Consider the following 20,402-nt stretch of genomic DNA (forward strand, 5'->3'; position numbering starts at 1 on the left):
CACTAAATTCCTCTTCTCAGTATTCATCTCTGGTTGAAATCTTTTTTGTTTGTTTTTTGTTTAGCATTGATGCCTTTCTGTAACGCATTAATCTGATTAGCCTGAAAGAGCTTCTGCCATATTTGGAAGTAGCCAATTAATATTCCAAGTCCATTTTCAATTCTGAGTACTTCCATCTTTGCCCACTCATGCTTACATGAACCTTTTCTTTTATGCAGAATAGATACCACCAGGGTGGAATTCACCATTCCATTAAGAGAAAACTGGGCACTGCCATTCTTTGCTGTTCAGATAGCAGCAATTACATTCCTGTTCAGACCTCATTTACGGCCTACTCATGAAGTGAGTCTTTTTTTTTTTTTAATAGCGGAAATGTTTTCCTATTAAAATGTAATGGCAAACGTCTTTGATAAAACTAAGTTAGTATTGACAAAACTGTCAAAACAAAAATATATAGCAGATACATATGCTATTAAAAATAATGGCTTCTGTTTTTACATAGTTAAATGTAATATCTTTGGTTGAGTACTGAAGTCATATTTCCACAGAAGTAGGCTTTCATGCATTCCTCGTGGACAAGGAATTGTGTGCACAGATGAACGTGGAGCACCCAATTCCAGAGCAAGAACTAGAAGAAAGGGCTGCACATATAGATTTTTTTTTAAAAAAAAAGCAGCAGCCTTGCAGACTAGATTATTCAGGAGCGGAAGTGTATCTAGATTCTATTCTGCCCCCCTGTGCCCCTTTGCCCACCAAACACCTAATAGTTGAAGTTTCAAGGGTTTTTAAAAGGCTTCTGAGTCCGTGTGTGTTCTGTTAGATCACAGTCAGAGAGTATATTTTTTGCAGATGTTGAGGTTTGGGTGGTTTTAAAAAGCAACTGGTTGCTACATTGGAAAAGCCAACCATTATGTTCTGTTTTGTCTACAATGATCTTTCCTCATGTTTCTCATTTAGTTGATGTTTCTTTTTTTTTTCCCCCCCCCAGAGATTGACACTTCTTGCAGTATTTATTTCAACCTTCCTCTTCAGTTTGGCTTGGCAGTTTAATCAATTTATGCTGTTGATACAGGCGTTGGTTTTGTTTACACTTGACTGTCTTGACTTGCTTCCTAGAGGAAAAGTAAGTTAATGGCTGGATATGGCAACATTGGCACACAATTATGCACACTTACAGTAAGTCTCCTTGAAATAGCGGAAAACAATCATATTTAGGTGTACCTGATTGTATGCTCCATTGCAGCCACTGTATATAATTTGAAGCTTTAGAGAGAGACAAAACTATAGTGACATTATACTATACTAGATGTAAAATGAAATTGGTATTCACAGACACTATCTATCATCTATCTATCTACCTATCTGGAGCGTGTTCAAAGGAGGGCAACCAGGATGATCAGGGGTCTGGAAACAAAGCCCTATGAAGAGAGACTGAAAGAACTGGGCATGTTTAGCCTGGAGAAAAGAAGATTGAGGGGAGACATGATAGCACTCTTCAAATACTTGAAAGGTTGTCACACAGAGGAGGGCCAGGATCTCTTCTCAATCATCCCAGAGTGCAGGACACGGAATAATGGGCTCAAGTTACAGGAAGCCAGATTCCGTCTGGACATCAGGAAAAACTCCCTGACTGTTAGAGCAGTATGACAATGGAACCAGTTACCTAGGGAGGTTGTGGGCTTTCCCACACTAGAGACATTCAAGAGGCAGCTGGAGAACCATCTGTCAGGGATGCTGTAGGGTTAATTCCTGTACTAAGTGGGGGGGCTGGACTCAATGGCCTCATAGGCCCCTTCCAACTCTACTATTCTATGATCCTATGTTTCTATGATTTAAGAGATTTCTAGGCCACCTTTTAGTGCAGAAGACTCACAAGTTGGCTTCCAACGTATAAAACACATAATTTAAGTGAATAACATATCAAAATACCATAAAAACAGCTATAGACTCTAATAATAAAATTACTAATAATAATAACAACAACACAGGACCTTAAAACTATTTTCAGCCAGTGTGTAACCAATTTAAAAAAGCAATGAATAGTATCTGTCTAAAAGAAAGTGATTTGCTACATATATTTAGGATGGCATGTCCTTTCATTTCATATTTTTCATTGAATACTAGAAAGTCGGTTTTGAAAGCGACTTAAAACCTAAGTCCTGTGTATCTAAAAATTCCAAAAGGCCATCTAAACTAATTCTATGCAGTTTTGGTTTCTTTCTTTCTTTTTCATTTTAAACAAACAACACGAAGTTTTGCAGGTAAGCTCAGTTCTCCTAGTGAGGGTTTTACTCTCTCTGTTTCCTGTGCCAATTTCCTTATCACGGGACTGCAGTGAATGTTGTTCAAGTTAAATACTTCACTTTTAAACATCAGTTGTTAAAGAAATGCAGAGAGCGTAATGGAATAAAGCCTCGCTTTTGTACAGGCATTTTTAAAAAACTGGCATGCATAATTTCTTATTTTGATTTTTGCAGGTGACTTGGATCTATATCATACAAGTGGCTAGTTTGCTGCTTGTTTGTCTTTTACAGTTCTTTAATTCCATGATAGTAGGATCATTACTTGTAAGCTTTAATACGTCTGCCCTGTTAGCAAGAAAACTTCAGGTATGTATGCATTTTAACGTGATTACTTTTGTTTTTAAAGTAGTCAGTAAATAGAACACACTATGCACTTGTCTACTCTGTTGCTTATTTTTTGTGGCTCAGTTTTATAAAATTACACATGGTGCAATGAGAGGGGATGGAGAGAAATGTTTCTCCGCTCTCATAATATTAGAACTCGGGGTCAATAAATAGAGGTTTTTGGAAGCAGATTCAGGACAAGGTCACAGGGAAGCGAAAGTACTTCTTCACGCAACACATAATTTACTTATGAAATTATCTGCCATTTATTTCATTTCTGTACCACCCAATAGCCAAAGCTCTCTGGGCAATTCACAAAAATTAAACCATAAAGTACAGTGGAAAATATAAAATAAGAAGCTTATGACCACAGTGTAAAACCACAATATAAAAGTACAGCCAGAATAAAACCAGGCAGCAATACAGTGATTTAAAACACAGATTTAAGATAGTGGAGCTAAAAAACTAGGCTGGTAGAATGCTAAAATACTGGGGAAATAAAAATGTCTTCACCTTGTGCTGAAATGTGTACAAAGTAGGTGCCAGGCGAACCTCTCTAAGGAGCTCATTCCACAGCCAGGACACAACAGTAGAAAAGACCCTCTTCCTGATGGCCGCAAGCTTAAAAAGAAGATGAGACAAATTTATGATAGACAGGTCTATGACTGGGTATTAGCCATGATAGCTAAATGGAACCTCCAGAGTCAAAGGCATTTTTTGCTAGTTTTGCTGGAGATATGGTTGCAAATTGCAGGGATATTTTGTTGCCTTCTTGCCCTGCTGTGGACATCTCAGAATCTAGTCACTGTTGGAAACAGGATTTTAGACTTAATAGTCTGATCCATCAGAAGTTCCTCTTACGTTCTTATCAAGTGAGCTCCCTTGGCAGCATATCAGACCTTCACCTGACCCTAAGGAAGGAAAGAACTGAGGGCACTAATGAGGAAACAATGACAGAGGGAATTTCAAGGATGTACTAAAAAAAAGTATTTCAAGTTAGTGACCATTATTTCAGGAACACTCAATGAACAAAACAAGCTTCTATATTGAATAGAATAGAACAGAATAGGAGGTTATTGAGTTAGACTGAAGACTATATCAAAGAGAACAAGATACAATACATGAAAAATTCCATGTAAAAGTAGGTGCACATCATATTAAAAGAGAGCAAAACAAAATACATGTTAAAATCCCACACACAAAATTATACAAAGGGCAGCATTTAATATTTGGGCTTTACTAAACAAGACTAAGAATTAAGGTTAAAAGTATTCCAAAAGCGATAGAATTTAAAAATTGAAGAGGTACTTACCAGTGTGGGTTTTATATTCTCAGAGCTCAGAATCTTCACCAGATGGATTCTAGATAACTTTTTTTCCTAAGTCTGGAAGTCTTTACTTCTAAGGAAGCTATTCTCTGAGTTATATACTGATTAGTTTCTTATAGTAAAAGGCTTATTTTTTTTCCTTTCACATTCTGGTATTTCATTTTCTTTAATAAGGTTCTAGATAGTGCTCTCTAATAGCAGAGTATAGCCAAACATTCCAAAATATCGTAAGGCAAACCCTCCAATACTGTTGCCCCACAAATGCATAATCAGTCTTTAGCTTGTATGTCCAAGAATCTCCCCAGTTGAACCATTGATTCCATCTGTTCAAAACAAACATGAGTAAAAGCTTTCATGGAGAATGTCAAGTATTTTTTCATGTTGATGCTGACATTTTCCACTTGCTAACCAGTGTGCAGCGCTTAAAGGGGACAAAACGCAGCTATGACCATTTGAACTCCTATCTCGAGGACTCTTTGCTTGATGATTTGTCTGTGCTGTCTCTTTGACTATAGAATACTTTTTTGTTTAATCATGAATATCTCTGCTGTGATGTTTTAATTCTAGAGTACCCCCAACCACACCCACCTTTGTGCCTAGACAGCTCTGCAACTCCTCTAAGTCCTAAATGTAATCCCATGTGGTCTGAAGAGGGATTCCAATTTTTCTCCAATGTCTGGTGTTCACTTTTCTCTTTGGACTCTGCAGCAGTCTACAACCCTTGTAATCCTTTTTTATTCCAGTAATTGTCTCAAGTCCCACCTAGTCAAGTTTTAATGTTCTATCTATCTAAATCTGAAACTCTCCATAATCCTCCATGCATCTTATGAAGTGCACCACTGCACCAGAGTCCATAAAATCTTATGCCAAAATAAATGTGTTGGTCTTTAAGATGCCACAAGACTGTGTTGTTTGTGCTGCAATAGGCTTACACAGCTACCCTCTGGAAACAGATACTAAATGAGATTGGTGACAAAAATGGTAGCATAAACTGTAACCAAAGTTTCTAATCCATCCTTATGTAGCAGATTGATACCAGGTGTGTGACCCCAGTTCAACAATACCACCCTTCTACTCAAGATTTCATGGAAGTGAGAGCCAAACAGATGGCAGAACTGAAACAGATAATCTTAAGAATTCTGTGTGGCTTGGCTTACAGCCATGCTGCTTTGAGATCTTGTCTTTCTCTTAGTACGTGAAGAGCTGATTTAACATGATACTTCTTTATACACAGAGATTCAGGCTTATAAGAAGAACTTATTAAGTGGTAATGTACATTTTGGTCCATTACCAAAATGTTAGGAATGCTAGGAAGATAGTGCAGCTATCTGCTTTCTGATATTAATCAGCATTAGATGAGACTGATGGTTTCTTACTCTGAAATTTTGTGTATTTAAAGCAATTGTACCCTGCTCTTCAGCTGTTAAGGTTATTTAAGCTCAAGAAAAACAAAACAGTCCCTATCCATAGGCATACAATCTAAACGATATAACAGAAAAGATAGGAGGGAAGAGGAGGAGGAGGAGGAGGATTTATTACATTTGTATACCGCCCTATAGCCGAGGCTCTCTGGGCAGTTTACGTAGGATAAAAACACTTAAAAACAATGTACAAAAAAATTTAAATCACAAAATCATACAATTTAAAACCCCAAAAACATAACAATTAACCCAGGCTAATTACATATTGCTAAATGCCTGGGAGAAGAGAAAAGTCTTGACCTGGCGCCGAAAAGCTAACAATGTTGGCACCAGGCAACCCTCATCAGCGAGGTTGTTCCACAATTGGGGGGCCACCACAGAAAAGGCCCTCTCCCTTGTTGCCGTCCTCTGAGCTTCCCTCGGAGTAGGCACCCGGAGGAGGACCTTGGATGTTGAGCGCAGTGAGCAAGCTGAGGCACCAATTCTAAATGTAACATAGTAGTTCTAGGTTAACTTGGGGTCTGACCCCATGGACACTTACTTGGGAGTAATTGAGCAGAGTGAGACTTACTTCAAGATAAACATGCAGAGGATTGGGCTGCAAGAGTTTGCGATGAGACGTCTACTTGAACACGTACCAAAGGAACTGACCTTAGGAAGTCATTACTGATCTTAGTACCTTGGAGAGCACACAGAGCAGTTGGGAGTTCTTGGTCAAATGAGAGAGAACTCTGAGATTAATTGACAAGACAGTCAAGTGCAGCCTTCAACTGAAAGCTGCATTTGGATGGCACACAAGGACCATTTAGCAGATGGAGTCAGTCATTTGATGGCCACATCACTCTTGGACAATGGCTTTCTTTAGTTCGAAAGCAGAAGTGCTAAGCAGGCAGTAGCGGGAAAGGAAACCTGGGACCTGTTATCCTTATGCATCCTCTCATGCAGAAGTCATAAATTTCTTTTAGATCAGAATTCCCTTATATTTTTGCCAAGTATATATATACAGTATTTTCCCCTGCATCCTATTTAGCGTCTTGCTCAATATGAGCTCCTGTTCTCACAACAAGATCTCTGCAAGATGTATGGCTCCAGTTTCATGCTGCCACTGCCTACTGTAGCCATATTCAGGTCCTTACAACTGATTTTGTATTTGCTCTGGCAGAGTCAGTGGTTTGAAAATGCCCTTGGCTTTTCGCTTCAGCAACGGCTCCTCCCGTTAATACTAATCTGAAAGTGACGCTGAAATGCCCTTTGTGTCATAGCACTATGTCTAACACGACTGTTAACAGTAATTTTTAAATTAAAATAGATAAATCAGTAATGTTGAGTGACATAATTTGTCTTTTGATAGCTATGTTTTAAACTTTAAAATGTTATTGCTTTCATTTTCCAGAATAACCTGAAAACTGGAGGTTTGTTTAGCAGGCTTGGGAAACTTTTCGTTCATGTCCTCTTAGTGCTATGTTTGACGTTTCTTGTAAATAATTTTATTAAGGTGGGTAAATGTGCTTTCTTTCCTGTTGTTTTCCAATTTATATCTATCTAGCATCTCGTTAGATGTTGGTAGTGAATTTGAGTGGCTCTGTGGATTAAATCATAGTGGGCTATATCCAACATGGCATGCGCTGACTTCCATTCATACAACAACAAATATTTCAAGTCCTCTTCCTACCTCTGCATCCCCTTCCACCACCACCCCAACCTGCTCCAGAGGGTCCCCCAGCCGTTCTAAGCAGAGTTTGGGAGGGCACAGGGGGCTGCATGGAGAAGGGATTTCTGCCCCGCTGATGAATGCCATTCCATCCGTGGATGGACACAGTTGGATGTATACAAAATTACACAAATAACCCAATGTACATTTAGATCACAGCCCAATATGAAAATCACTACACAACACATAAGCCACTGCATCACCTGTTTTCCAGGAAGACCCTCATGGCAAGTGGGAGACCAACCCAGCCCCATATATTAGCCAGGGAAAGAACAATTCCAGGGAGGTTGTTTTACTCTTCCCTGCCACAAACAACTCCGATAAGAATTTTGAACAAGGATTTATCCCTCTCTCAAAATACTAGAACCCAGGGTCGTCTCACAGAGCTGATTGGTGGGAGATTCAGGACAGAGAGATGCCACTGAGATGATAAAGAATGTGGTTTCTTATTTGTCTGTTCAATAGACAGCTTGAATTCCTCCCACTACAAATGCAGGGGGCGAGGTGGGGAGAGAGAAATGAAATGTGCTGCTTTCTGTTTGGAATGTCCCGATACATAACGAGCTCCATAACATTCACCACTACATGCTGGCCGCCCTGTTTTCCCCTTTTCCTATCCTCCCTCAATCAGTTTAGACTTTCTTTCTTGTTTGTTCCTTTATAAGATAATTTATATCCCGCGTTTCCACTATAAAGCACTCAAGATGCAGAATAAGATTAAAGAATAAAACAACCTATCAATAATAGAACACAATAAAGCAACCAGTTAAAGATTTTACAATAAAAGAAAATGGATGGCGGAAAGCACAGAGGGGGTTAGACAGATCTCCCCGGGCAAGGGGTTCCACGTCCTAGATGCTGCCACTTCATCTATACTTTCTTGGGCAAGCAATCCGGGCCCAGGGGTCCATCCCTTCCCAGCAGCTGTGAGGTTTATAGGAGAAGCATATCTAACCCTGCTGAACAAGGAGCTTTTCCTTCATCTTTGTTCACACTGAAGAGCGTACATGTCAGGCTTAGACTAGAGACTCCTTGGATTTCCACATTTGTGAAGTCTTAAGACTACAAATTTGTATCAAAATAGCAAATATAATAAATTATTATTTATTTCTATAAAAGATGTACACTATGGGGGGGGAATCCAGTTAAATATCAGATTGCATGCTGGCCTTGCAAGCTAAAACAATATACGGCAGTGAGAATTGTTATGCGATTGTGGCAGTGGTATTTGTGCCCGCTGCTTATTGATGCAGCACTCTGCTTGTAGACCTGAATTGATATGAATTGTTCTACAGTTCTAAGAAAAGCCAAAGTAAAATTGTGTTGCACTTATGAAATGTCACAATGGGATTGTTCGTAGCGGAGCAGTTGTGTATTAATTTTCATAGCCTTATAACTTTAATTTTTTTTCCTCATAGAGAGTTCTTAATCTTCATAGGTAGGAGAACATTATGATTTTATTTTTCTCTCTTCATAGAAAGTTCTTAATCTGGAGTCAGACGAGCATATATTTAAATTCCTGAAAGCAAAATTTGGATTTGGAGCCACAAGGTACTTTTCAAAAGTAAAATGTTTCCCTATATCTTCTCAATATAAAGCATCAGTTACTTCTGCTTATAAATGCTGAATAGTAATTCTTGGTCTCACATTAAGCCTTTGTAACAGGCAACTGAGTGAATAATTTTATATTAGTTTATATGCACCTCAAGTTGTAATATTTCCTCTCTTCTCTTTCTTTAGAGATTTTGATGCTAACCTGTATCTGTGTGAAGAAGCTTTTCGTGTTTTACCTTTTAATACTTTCACAAGACTTTCAGACACTTTAGTTTTTTATGCCTACATATTTGTGCTTTTTGTGATGGCCATAACAGCTGTATTTGTTAGTTTTCAAAATCTCAGGTATGTCTGCTTATAACTTGTAAGATTTTACTTTTAATGTGTGTCTTTCTTTTTCTGGTTGCTAAGAACAAGAATACACAGCAGTGTATACTCACCACAGATTTGAAACAAATATCTAAAAGCTGTGTTGTGAAAGGATTGAATTGGTTATTCCAAGTTTGGTGTTAGGAAACGTCCTAATTGGATTGAATTTGGTCTTCTGAATCCAAAAGCTGCAACTCTTGCAGCCTCAGTCATAAGGTTTGCTAACAACAAGATGAGTGCTTAGATTGAAGTGCATATGTACCGCTTTACTAACTAAAGTCATATCAGCACAACAAGGTTGCATTACTACTTCATTTCAGGCAAGTAGCTAGCAAGGTCAGTAGCTAGCCCAGTTGTGCTGGATCAGAATAAAGGCATATCTAGTCCAACACTCTGCTCCACCAATGGACAATCAGATGCCTCTGGGAATCCCTGAAGCACTTGTCTTCCTCAACAACTGAAAGTTAGGGGATTGTTTCTTCTGATACTGAAAGTGATATACAGCCATCTTGACTTGTAGCCATTGTTAGCCTTTTCCTCCATGAATCTATGTAATCCCCTTTTAAAGCCATCCAAGTTTGAGGCCACAGATGTTTGTGACTGAGAGATAAAGTTGCAGTCCTCAGATTACAGCAAGTTCAGTCACACTGGAGTATGGATATTTGACATCACTAAGGCCTAGAGACATTCAGGCAATAAAGCTGTGTCTGGGCTATACCGCTTCAGGCTGCAAGCGGGCCTCACATGATGGAATGTTCCTCTATACACACAAATTCCTTCAAATAAGAAATTGTCGTTCACAGAGAATTTTGGAAGCTGCCTTATACCATGTTAGACCTTTGGTCTACCTAGCTCAGAATTACCTAGTATTATCAGTATTATCAGCAGCTATCCAGGATTTCAGACTTTGAAGATTGAACCCAGGACTTAGAGCACATGCTCTACCCCTGAGCTATAGCGCTTTCCTACAAAGGAGAAGGCTAGAACCCTCTCACTGACATCTAGTCAGACTGTCTTTGATGGCTGGAAGCGTCCGTTAGTACAAAACACAGCTGTTTGGAGTCTCACTGCGACGAGCTATATTGGAATGCCATTTCCAGGCACAATTCAAAGTACTGAAAATTTTCTAGCCCTAAAAGGATCCAGTTATCAGAAGGATCGCCTTCTACAATATGGCCCTGCCTTGATGCTTGCCTTTTGATTTGAAGGAAGCCCTCCACTGTTTCACTTCCTTGGTTGGGGCACCACACATGAATACTTTCTTGGTTGGGACGCCACACATATGAAATACCTTCCCCAGTAAAGCTTGCCTGGCACTGACTGCTATCTTTTCAACAGAAGGCAAACAATTTTCTATTTGTCAAGGCCTTCCTGCATGTTTTATAGCTGGTGTTAGGTTGAGTTTTGATGGGCTCTGCTGGATTATATCGTTTTTACTGACTTTATTGCTGCTGCTACTGTAATCCTGGATTAAATTTAGCAATTAAAAAAAAGTACTATATTGTTGTCCACCTGCCCGGAACTACACTTGGTTGAAATACATATTGGAGAACCTGTGGACACCTTGCATGTTCTCTAGAGTTCTGAAACCTTTAATGGGTATCATCACTCCTGCACCATGATTTGCCAGTCCTGCATGGAAATGGAAAATCTTGCACAGGGGAATATTTAAAGCACTTGGTAAGAATGAAAAATCTATTAGTACTGCCTTAGAATGTTTTATTTTCCCTGAAACCAAGAGGTTACTATGAAGTGCATACAAATGTCCTGTTTTAAAATAACATATTGCTTAGTATAACATAGCTGTGTTCTTCTTCTTCTTCTTCTTCTTCTTCTTATTATTATTATTATTATTATTATTATTATTATTTCCCTCTAACTCAGTGGTTCTGCAAACATCAAAGCCACGGATAAACTACAAAAGTGTGCAACACTACTGAAACCTGGTGCTGCTTACAACTTAGTACACACTATTCTGTTTGGATTACTGGCTTTTAGCACAATGAGGTATGCTTTACTTGACATATCTTAGCATGCAAAACACTGGAGACTCAGTGTGCAATATGAAATAACAAATAAGGCAGGCTATAAATATCTCTACTGCCCGTTCAGCTTCCTTTTTCATAATATGTGCATCCCTGTTGCACTATATCAATTCTACCCAAAAAAACAAAACCACTCAGAAATAGGGAGAGGAGAGAGGAATTTCACTTCCAGCTCTTCATGATGGGATCCCAAAGTTGATTATGACCTTGTCTCTATAATTGCTTTTAAATATTGAATATTCTGGAAACAAATTAAAATTATGTTCACATGTGCACGCTGGTATAGACAACATAAATGCTATTCAGCTTTCCTTTACATGTCACATTATTATTACTATTCTTTTTCATCTTGCAGGATGAAATATCTCTGGACTTCCCATATATGTGTGTTTGCAGCTTCTGGTTTGTGCAGTAGTGACATGTGGGGACTGATCTTGAGATTTGTCCATCTTTACACACCTCAAAGGGTTTGAGCCGTTATGTTTGGACGTTTAAATGCTTAAAATGGATTTGTAATTCACTGGACCAGAACTATTTAGATGTAGATATGATTTAATTTGTTTAGGGTGTATTTGGGGAGTGTAATACTTTTTTTTAAAAGGAATGCTATTTAAAGGCCCAGTCCTTAAATCCCATCATGGCTGGGAAATGCTGGGAGTTGTAGTAGGACTTTTTCGTGTCTAAACATGAATAGGACTGTGCTGTTAGTCCACTAGATGGTGATGTTGCAGAAGCTATGGAAGGCATAAACAAAATAATGCTTTTCATGAAAAATAGTAAGAACAACAGTATATTTTTCACATACAGGATAATAACATATTTTGCAATGCACAGAAGCTAAATTGATGCATGGTATTTTTAAAAGTTCTTAATAGAATGTATTTCAAAAAGGGTGATTATTAACATAGTAAAGTTACTCTCTTGACTTCAAAATGTGATTTATGAAGCTGATCCGTATGGTGGTTGAAATATACTTGTTTTCTTTTCTGCCTAGGTATCTGTGATTAGATATTTAACTCCAGTGCTCATATTACTGTATCTTTGCTATAAGGTAGGACTTTTACTTAGTATTTTTTCTTTTTTCATTTGTCAAGATTATTATTTTTATGACAAAGTACCTATTTAAGTATAAAGCAAATTTCTAAGTCACTGTGGGTCAGTTCTCACACTATTAAATTTGTCCATATTGTCTTGTATAAGGATGTAAAGAACAAACCATGGATTAACTTTGTGTTATTTAACCCATGAACAACACAAAAGTACCCAGGTTCAGTCATCATAGTAACAACCTATGAATGTGACTTTTGTAGGTTGTGGCTTGCAACTAGAAGTGGCTTATGTGTTAACTGCATCCCCGCAGTTCATGGGTTAATGAACCGAAGATTTGCTGCCATTACATGTGAACAACCCCTAAGAATTTGTGAGAATGAAAATGTAACCTGGGAAAACTCCATAAAAATATTAGCATTCATAACCACCTGGGGTAATAGTTGATGAATAATAGTTGCATTTTCATTCAGTCTGAAAACGGAGACATATTCCAGAACCAAACCCAAGTTGGTCCAATTAAAGCCAATTGCCTCTTTTAAAAAGCAGATTTTTGCTCATCCATCATCTGTAGATCTTCCTATTTTCTTATTTAAACTTTGGTGTTTGGTGAAAATCCAAACAACATTCTACTTGCATCATAACATACTGTATTTATAAGAATCTGCCCAGGACCTGAAATAGGTCTCAGAAGCCCAGTTCTATGGCCTGCTATTATGAATCATCAGGTTGCCAGGGACAGGGCCTGTCAAGTGGAGGCCCCACATCATTGGAATTTCCTCCCTAGGGAGATGTGTTTTTACCCGCCATTAGTGTCATTTAAGCAAATTGTATAACCATCTTTATTCCACTTGGCCTTATTAACAGCTTTATTTGACTTCATGTTCTAAGTGCTGCTTTTCTAACTGTTAATTTATTGGTTTTGTTGTTAATGTTTAATTACTTAAGTTGCCTTGTGAGGAAGTTACTGTAAAGGCAAGATATCCATATCTCAAACATAAAAACATCATGCATACATACATACATACATACAAACAATGATGATGATGATGATAATAATAATAATAATAATATATTTATTTATTTGTTACTCGCCTCTCCCTCTGGATCGAGGCGCGGTACAACACTAATAAAAACACCATAAAATACATACAACTAATTCAAACGTTTAGAACCATTGCATTCTTAAATTCTGGAAGACTGTTATGTTGACGGATCTCTCCCGGCAAGCCATTCCACAAACTGGGAGCGGCAGAAGAAAAGGTCCTCTGGGTAATAGTTGTCAGCCTTGTTTTTATTGGCTGGTGTAAATTCTTCCCAGAGGACCTGAGTGTGCAGGGCGGATCAGGCGATCCCACAGGTAGCCTAGACCCAAACCATGTCGGTCTTTAAAGGTGATAACCAACACTTTATACTTTGCCTGGAAACTAATTGGCAGCCAAGTGAAGGGATTTTAAGACTGGTGTAATGTGTAACCCCTAGGTGTACTGGTGACCAACCTGGCTGCCATATTTTGAACTAGTTGAAGTTTCCGGACTAGGCACAAAGGTACCCCTATGTAGAGCGCATTGCAGAAGTCAAGACTTGAAGTTACCAGCGCGTGCACTACCGTCTTTAGGTCTTCCGACTCTAGGAAGGGGTGCAGCTGGCGTATCAGCCGAAGCTGATAGTAGGCACTCCTGGCTGTCACATCTATCTGGGCTGTCATTTGGAGCGACAGGTCTAGAAGCACCCCCAAGCTACGAACACAGTCTTTCAGGGGGAGTGTAACCCCATCCAGAACTGGTTGACACACCTCCAAACCCAGGTTATGACCTTTGACAGCAAGCACCTCCATCTTGTTTGGATTCAGCTCCAGTTTGTTTTTCCTCATCCAGTAATTACCTGTGTAAATGAACAACTAAATATCTAAGTAATATTCTGCATTAATTGTTTTCTAAACATACCAATCCTCCATTTTGGCTGGGGAATGCTGGGAGTTGTAGAACCTTTTCTGTCTAAACATGCATAGGACTGAGCCCTTAAATACTTGTTGCATCGTATTTGCTGTGTATGAGCCACTTCTAGAGCAACAAATAATTAACTGTATAGTCTCTACCAATTAGTGTTTATTTCACAACACTCTTTAAAAATAGAAAGTGCTGCAAGGTGCCTTATTTTTAGCTCTTTCTCGGGAGCAAAGGATGGCAGATTCCATCTTTTGTTCATAGATATCTAAAAGCATTTCCCCAGTCCAAACATCCAGAAGCAGGCTTCATAGCGGCTGATGTTTGAAAAGATCGCCCTCTCTCTTCTCACTGAACAGATGACTGGTACCATCACTTCTGACAGCCATGATCACCTCTACTGGGGTAGTCAGAGAAGGGTATGCCTCAATTCAGTCCCCCCACCTCAAACTGGTGCTCAAAGCTGTCCAATCACTTCTTTATGCATATCAAAGCACTGTGCATTCAACCCTAGGCACTGGATGCCCTCTGCACGACCAGCCTGTTGGTTCCCCTATGCATCACCTTCTCTGTCTGCCGACACAGACGTGGAAAGTTATTCAAAGGCTAGAATTCTCTTTCTACTCGTCCTGAATCCCCTCGGTTTTTTCCGCATTCAGCTCTGTGTCTTCCTTAAACTTTTTAACTGCCCGTCTTTCACATCTGTTTTTCTCCCCCTGTTGTTACAGGTTATCAAGCCAAATTTGCATTAGCTGTCCTCCCCTCCCGCCCCCCCCCCCCGTCCCCCCACCAAACGTGTAGGTTTTCTGTGGGATTATAACCTAATCTCAAATAAGCTAATGAAAGCCTCTTTGGAGGCATGTGGCCGCTGTTAAGTCCAGATACATTGCTTGAAAGGTTTATTTGTTCAGCTTCAGCTTTGGTTGCTTTGCAAGCCGACTTAGAGTCGTCCCACAGTGTGTCACGAAATTTACAAGACGGCTCTGGTATGTTTAACCCTTTCCCTGCCTTCCACTTTTCCACTGAATATCTACCACCTCCCCCACACATATTATTTTTCTCCCTGTGGGATTCTAGATGTGTTTTTACCCTTACCAACACACCTGGGATGTCACAAGGGAAAGCTTGGCTCATGGGGGTGAAAAATGGCAGGCAGGGAAGAGAGTTAAACATACCACCACCACTTTTCTACTGTAATTTACTCCTTGCCATCTGTTTTTTTCATAAACCAAGTGGCCACTGGGGTTTAGAAACATGTGTTTGCATGTATTGTCTAGTTTTGCCATCAGACTTAAGATTATTTTTGGCCCTATCAGGTGCTCCCATGGAAAAGCACCTTTCCTTCAAGTGGCTGATGATCTGCAAGTTACTTTCTGATACGACGTTTAGAGCAATATATGAGATATATTCCAGTGCAGTCTCCCCATTTACTGTCCTACTGTCCTGCTTTGTTCTGTACAATTCTTGTTTGCCACATTTTAACATACTAGACAACCATTGCTGAGTGGAGAAAAAGAGATGATGCTTCGTGTGTCAGTGGTTACTTTTCTCACCAGTGCTTTAAAAGCGTGGATGATGATGATGATGATGATGATGATGATGATGATTTATATAGCACCATAATGTACATGGTGCTGTACAGAGTAAAACAGTAAATAGCAAGACCCTGCCGCATAGGCTTACATTCTTTTCTAGTATCTGACGTGGCTTATTCTCTGTGGCTTTTTCGTGTGCTCATTTTTCTTCTAGTTCTGGCCCGGAGTGATGGCTGAGCTGTCCGAGCTGAGAGAATTCTATGACCCAGACACAGTGGAGCTTATGAACTGGATTAAGTAAGAAGGTTTTTACTTTATCTAAATTAGATGCTGTTTAGAGTGAGCTCATGTACTCAGCGGTGGTGCCCTGTGGTTCTACCAGTGACCTACATTGACCGATTCTAAAAAGTGGGCTACGTAGCACATGGAAGCATTTGGCCACAGTTAGTGAGACTGTTGAAATCACAACTGTACACAAAGCCTCTTGCTGAAGCATCGTCTTACAGTTTTGGGGGGCTGGACCATTGATAGCAAAGTCTGTCAGCCTGGTGGGGGCTGAATTCTCCCAGCCAAGCTGCTCAGGTGCTAGCCTTCCCACCCCATAACCCATATTTTTTTTGTGAACCGCCCAGAGAGCTTCGGCTATTGGGCAGTATAAAAATGAATGAAAGAAAGAAAGAAGCATCAAACCATTTGTTTGGAATGTGGACCTGCCGCTGCCCATGCAATGGGATAACATGCTAGGCATCACTCCAAGAGAATGCTGCCAGAATGTTCCAGCCATGCTGGATCAGACCAAGGGTCCTTCTAGTCCAGCAACACCGTGGCCAACCAGCTGTTGAGCAGGAATGCACAAGAAGGACACGGTGCAACAGCACCCTCCCACTCATGTTCTCCAGCAGCTATACAGGCTTACTGCCTCTGATCATGATCAGGGAGCCAATCCAAACAAGTTATCCAGCTTAGGAGGGAGTGGAGCTGCTGACCTCATATCAGTGTGGAACAGAAGGGATGGAAAAGGCTTCAAACCCAAAGCAGCTCAGCTGGTAATGCCTACCCCTTGCCCCTTTAGACTGTCATATTGGAAGTGGAACCCAACCTGGCACCACAGGCCTTTGGAAGCCACAAGATGTGACTACAGGTGGTCCCTGAGCCTCCTGTTTTGGCTATCCCTGATCTTGAACTTTCTAAAGGGGGAGGAAAACTCTTGTCACCCATGGGAACATGCTTGCCTTTTAGACCACCGCACTGCCTTTTTTTCCGCGCAGTGTTAACGGACAGTGTGATTATTCATGAGTAAATAGCTAATATAAATCGTCCAACTGCGTTCTGAAAGCCGACCAAAGTCATCTCCATCCCTTTTCTACCATATTGACATGTTCACATGACTGATGTTCACAAGCCAGGGGTCTTTAGTACCACTTCTGTATTAAGAGATGCTAAATGTTTGATAGCCCTGGTCTCTGGAGTGCAATATGCCGTGTTTTCTATATAGATTTATACATAAAATATACATGGACCTTTGGTTTCAGCCACAAACTGGATTTGACTGGTTGCAATGAGAGCAATTTTTCACACAATTCCAGAGCAGAGAATACTAAACTGCTGCTTATTCTCTTTTCCTTTTAAATCATGACAGACACTTTTTGCTGTTGTTTGTTATTTGGAATTTATCGTGTTGAGGAGTGAATGTTATGCACATAAGGAGAAGTTAATTACTTTTGCATTAACAGCAGTCGACAATCCAATTTATGCCTCTCACCTGAAACTGGGATTGATACTTTCTTGCCTTGTAAGCTCCTGTTGTCAGAAACTATTCAATCGTTATTCATTCAGCCCTTTAAAAGTTCGGCTGAACTTCCATCTCCTCCCATTCAGGGTTTTCTGCACAGGGTAGCTTTTTTTGTTTTGTTTTGGCTTGTAGTTGTCTATCTTAGGAAGGTTTTCATGTCTGTTTTCAATCAAAATATAATTTGACGTCCAAATTTACCATTACAGGCTTAAGAAGGGTTTGTCTAAAACAGCGGTTCTCAACCTGTGGGTCGGGACCCCTTTGGGGGTCGAATGACCCTTTCACAGGGGTCGCCTAAGACCATCGGAAAACACATATTTCCGATGGTCTTAGGAAACTGTATTGACTGAACTATGTCACGTATCATCTTTTGTATTATTAAAGCTATTGTTATGTATTATTTTCATTAGCAAACCATCCCATGACAATGGATCATGTAGAGAAGAACGAAAATAATTTTATGGTTGGGGGTCACCACAACATGAGGAACTGTATTAAAGGGTCGCGGCATTAGGAAGGTTGAGAACCACTGGTCTAAAAGGTAGCAGTGAACTATTCAGCATGAACCGAACTGTACATTATGATCATTTATTACACTTTCTACACAATAGTAGATTGGCGTCTAAGGACCCAATGCAGAGTAGGTTAAGGGCTTTAAGGCAGATTCCAGCAGCTATTCTGTCAGGCTGCAGCAGGGACAAAGAAGGAAGTGGGGCTGCCAGCATCTCTGCTGACAAGCCAGCTCTACCAGGCATCAACAGTTACCTGGGAACAACATTATTATTATTATTATTATTATTATTATTATTATTATTATTATTATTATTATTATTTCTTATAATCAAGGCAGAGAACAACAACAAGTATAAAATATTAATCAAAACATAATATACATTCTTAAAACGTCCTAAAAGCATACTAAAAGCATACTAAAATTCCACTGGATAGGCCTGCTAGAAGAAGGAGGGCAACGAGGATGATCAGGGGTCTGAAAACAAAGCCCTATGAAGAGAGACTGAAAGAACTGGGCATGTTTAGCCTGGAGAAGAGAAGATTGAGGGGAGACATCATAGCACTCTTCAAATACTTAAAAGGTTGTCACACAGAGGAGGGCCAAGATCTCTTCTCGATCCTCCCAGAGTGCAGGACACGGAATAATGGGCTCAAGTTAAAGGAAGCCAGATTCCAGCTGGACATCAGGAAAAACTTCCTGACTGTTAGAGCAGTGCGACAATGGAATAAGTTACTTAGGGAGGTTGTGGGCTCTCCCAAACTAGAGGCCTTCAAGAGGCAGGTCGACAACCATCTGTCAGGGATGCTTTAGGGTGGATTCCTGCATTGAGCAGGGAGTTGGACTCGATGGCCTTGTAGGCCCCTTCCAACTCTGCTATTCTATGATTCTATGAAATCAGTCTTTATAGCTTTCTTAAATGCTAAAAGACTGTCAAGTTGACGAATCTCCTCCGGCAGGCCATTCCACAGCCTGGGAGACTGCAACAAGGGAGGGAAGGGAAGGCAGGGTCTCTCCTTTGACTCTGCTGAGACACCACCGACTTTCATCCCATCCCCTCTCCTTGAACTGTTTCCATTCCAGCTGGCCACTATAGGAATATTGTCACTAAGACCAGGTGCCTGAGCTTTTCTCCTCCCTCCCAACCGCTTTTCCTTTTGTGCCGTGTCTTTTAGATTGTAAGCCCCTCGGGGCAGGGACTATTTAATAAGAGCACTGAATTCTTAATGACCCTATTATTTCAGAGCTCAGGCAAGTCAATCAGCAAGCAAGTGGCCAAATTTTTGAACTTGACCATTTCTATTAGAGCTGCTATGACTAAATGTCTTTTTAATAGCTAAATGTATGCTCATTCCTTTTGTATGTAACTTATTTGGTGTGCTGGAATGGTCTATTGACTGCAATAAAGGGTTGTTGATCTTTGTAAGCCCCTCTTGGTGCCTTTTTCAGCTGAAGAGTGAGGTAAAAGCGCTTCAGATAACTAAATCTACGCATGCAGCAGAATGAAGTGATAGAATCCCTGAAGGAATAGAATGGGTTGTACTGTTTCAGAGTGTAGGACGAGAATCACACTTTTTGAATACTGCACTACATTTAAAAAAAGAGAGAGAGGAATCTCCCTGCAAATAGAAAACTGGAAGAACGAAAGGTTCTTCTTGCTGTTGTGCTAGATTTCTACTTGCAGAACTCTTTCACGTAGAGGAGCATTCAAAATGTGGTCTGTAATCTGAAGTGATACACAGCCCACTCTGCCACCTCATTATGCTGCATACATGTATCTTAATAGACACATAGATCAGTTTGATTTAACATTTATTCCATGTAATCTGTGACACCCATTAACACTTTGAACTAACAATTCACAAATTGCAATAGCATTAACATTAGATGAGGCCCAGATATATGGCTAAAAAATGAATGAGAAAGCAAGGCATGAGTTTTAATACGTTGCCTTGACCCATAGAGGATAAAGTGCTTCCTGGCATGTATCTTGTTAGTGATCCGTATTGTGAATCAGACTTCTGCTCATCTGCACTGCAGAAGGAAAGGAGAGGCAGCACCTCAAAATTAATAAAACCACAACACCACCCCATGAGTGGCAAAGCCTCAAAGTGATGGTAGGAAATAGACATTTATTACGGTGTCAAATATGTCCAGTATGTTTTTGATTCACTATCTTCTTGAGTGGTGATCAAATCTCATTTCATTGTACTGAGTCATGTAGAACTTATCAAAAGTATGGTTGCATAAGATTTGCTTGCCCCTGAAGAAACAAGACTGAAATATGTTGGGTAGTCTGTTTCATAGAGCATGTTTGAAGCCTTGCCTCCCTTTCTTTTTATGCACAATGCATAAAATTAGAGGGAATATATGCATGCTGGTGTCTGTTAACCCGCATGGTCTAGACTAGAAGCTGGACATGCTCGCAGGATCAGCTAGGTGGTACATTTATGGTTGCACCAAAACGTTGATCAGAGCTCTAAACCTCCAAAAAGACCTGTCTTTTCTTTGCAGTAC

At 40.0% G+C, this 20,402-nt stretch overlaps 1 protein-coding gene across 1 annotated transcript in view; it reads left to right on the forward strand.

The window, feature by feature from the left end:
- The window catches only part of DPY19L3 (dpy-19 like C-mannosyltransferase 3), a 38,255-nt gene that overhangs the window by 10,782 nt on the left and 7,071 nt on the right, over positions 1–20,402 (forward strand). The window contains exons 6-15 of the mRNA XM_063141199.1: positions 219–342; positions 989–1,123; positions 2,478–2,609; positions 6,769–6,870; positions 8,564–8,637; positions 8,827–8,985; positions 10,894–11,016; positions 11,410–11,521; positions 12,049–12,105; positions 15,797–15,879. Of these exons, the coding sequence (XP_062997269.1) occupies positions 219–342; positions 989–1,123; positions 2,478–2,609; positions 6,769–6,870; positions 8,564–8,637; positions 8,827–8,985; positions 10,894–11,016; positions 11,410–11,521; positions 12,049–12,105; positions 15,797–15,879 (1,101 nt within the window). The remainder of the gene's footprint in view (positions 1–218; positions 343–988; positions 1,124–2,477; positions 2,610–6,768; positions 6,871–8,563; positions 8,638–8,826; positions 8,986–10,893; positions 11,017–11,409; positions 11,522–12,048; positions 12,106–15,796; positions 15,880–20,402) is intronic.

The sequence above is a fragment of the Elgaria multicarinata genome, chromosome 14 (assembly GCF_023053635.1).
Source record: "Elgaria multicarinata webbii isolate HBS135686 ecotype San Diego chromosome 14, rElgMul1.1.pri, whole genome shotgun sequence".
Classification (NCBI taxonomy): domain Eukaryota; kingdom Metazoa; phylum Chordata; class Lepidosauria; order Squamata; family Anguidae; genus Elgaria; species Elgaria multicarinata.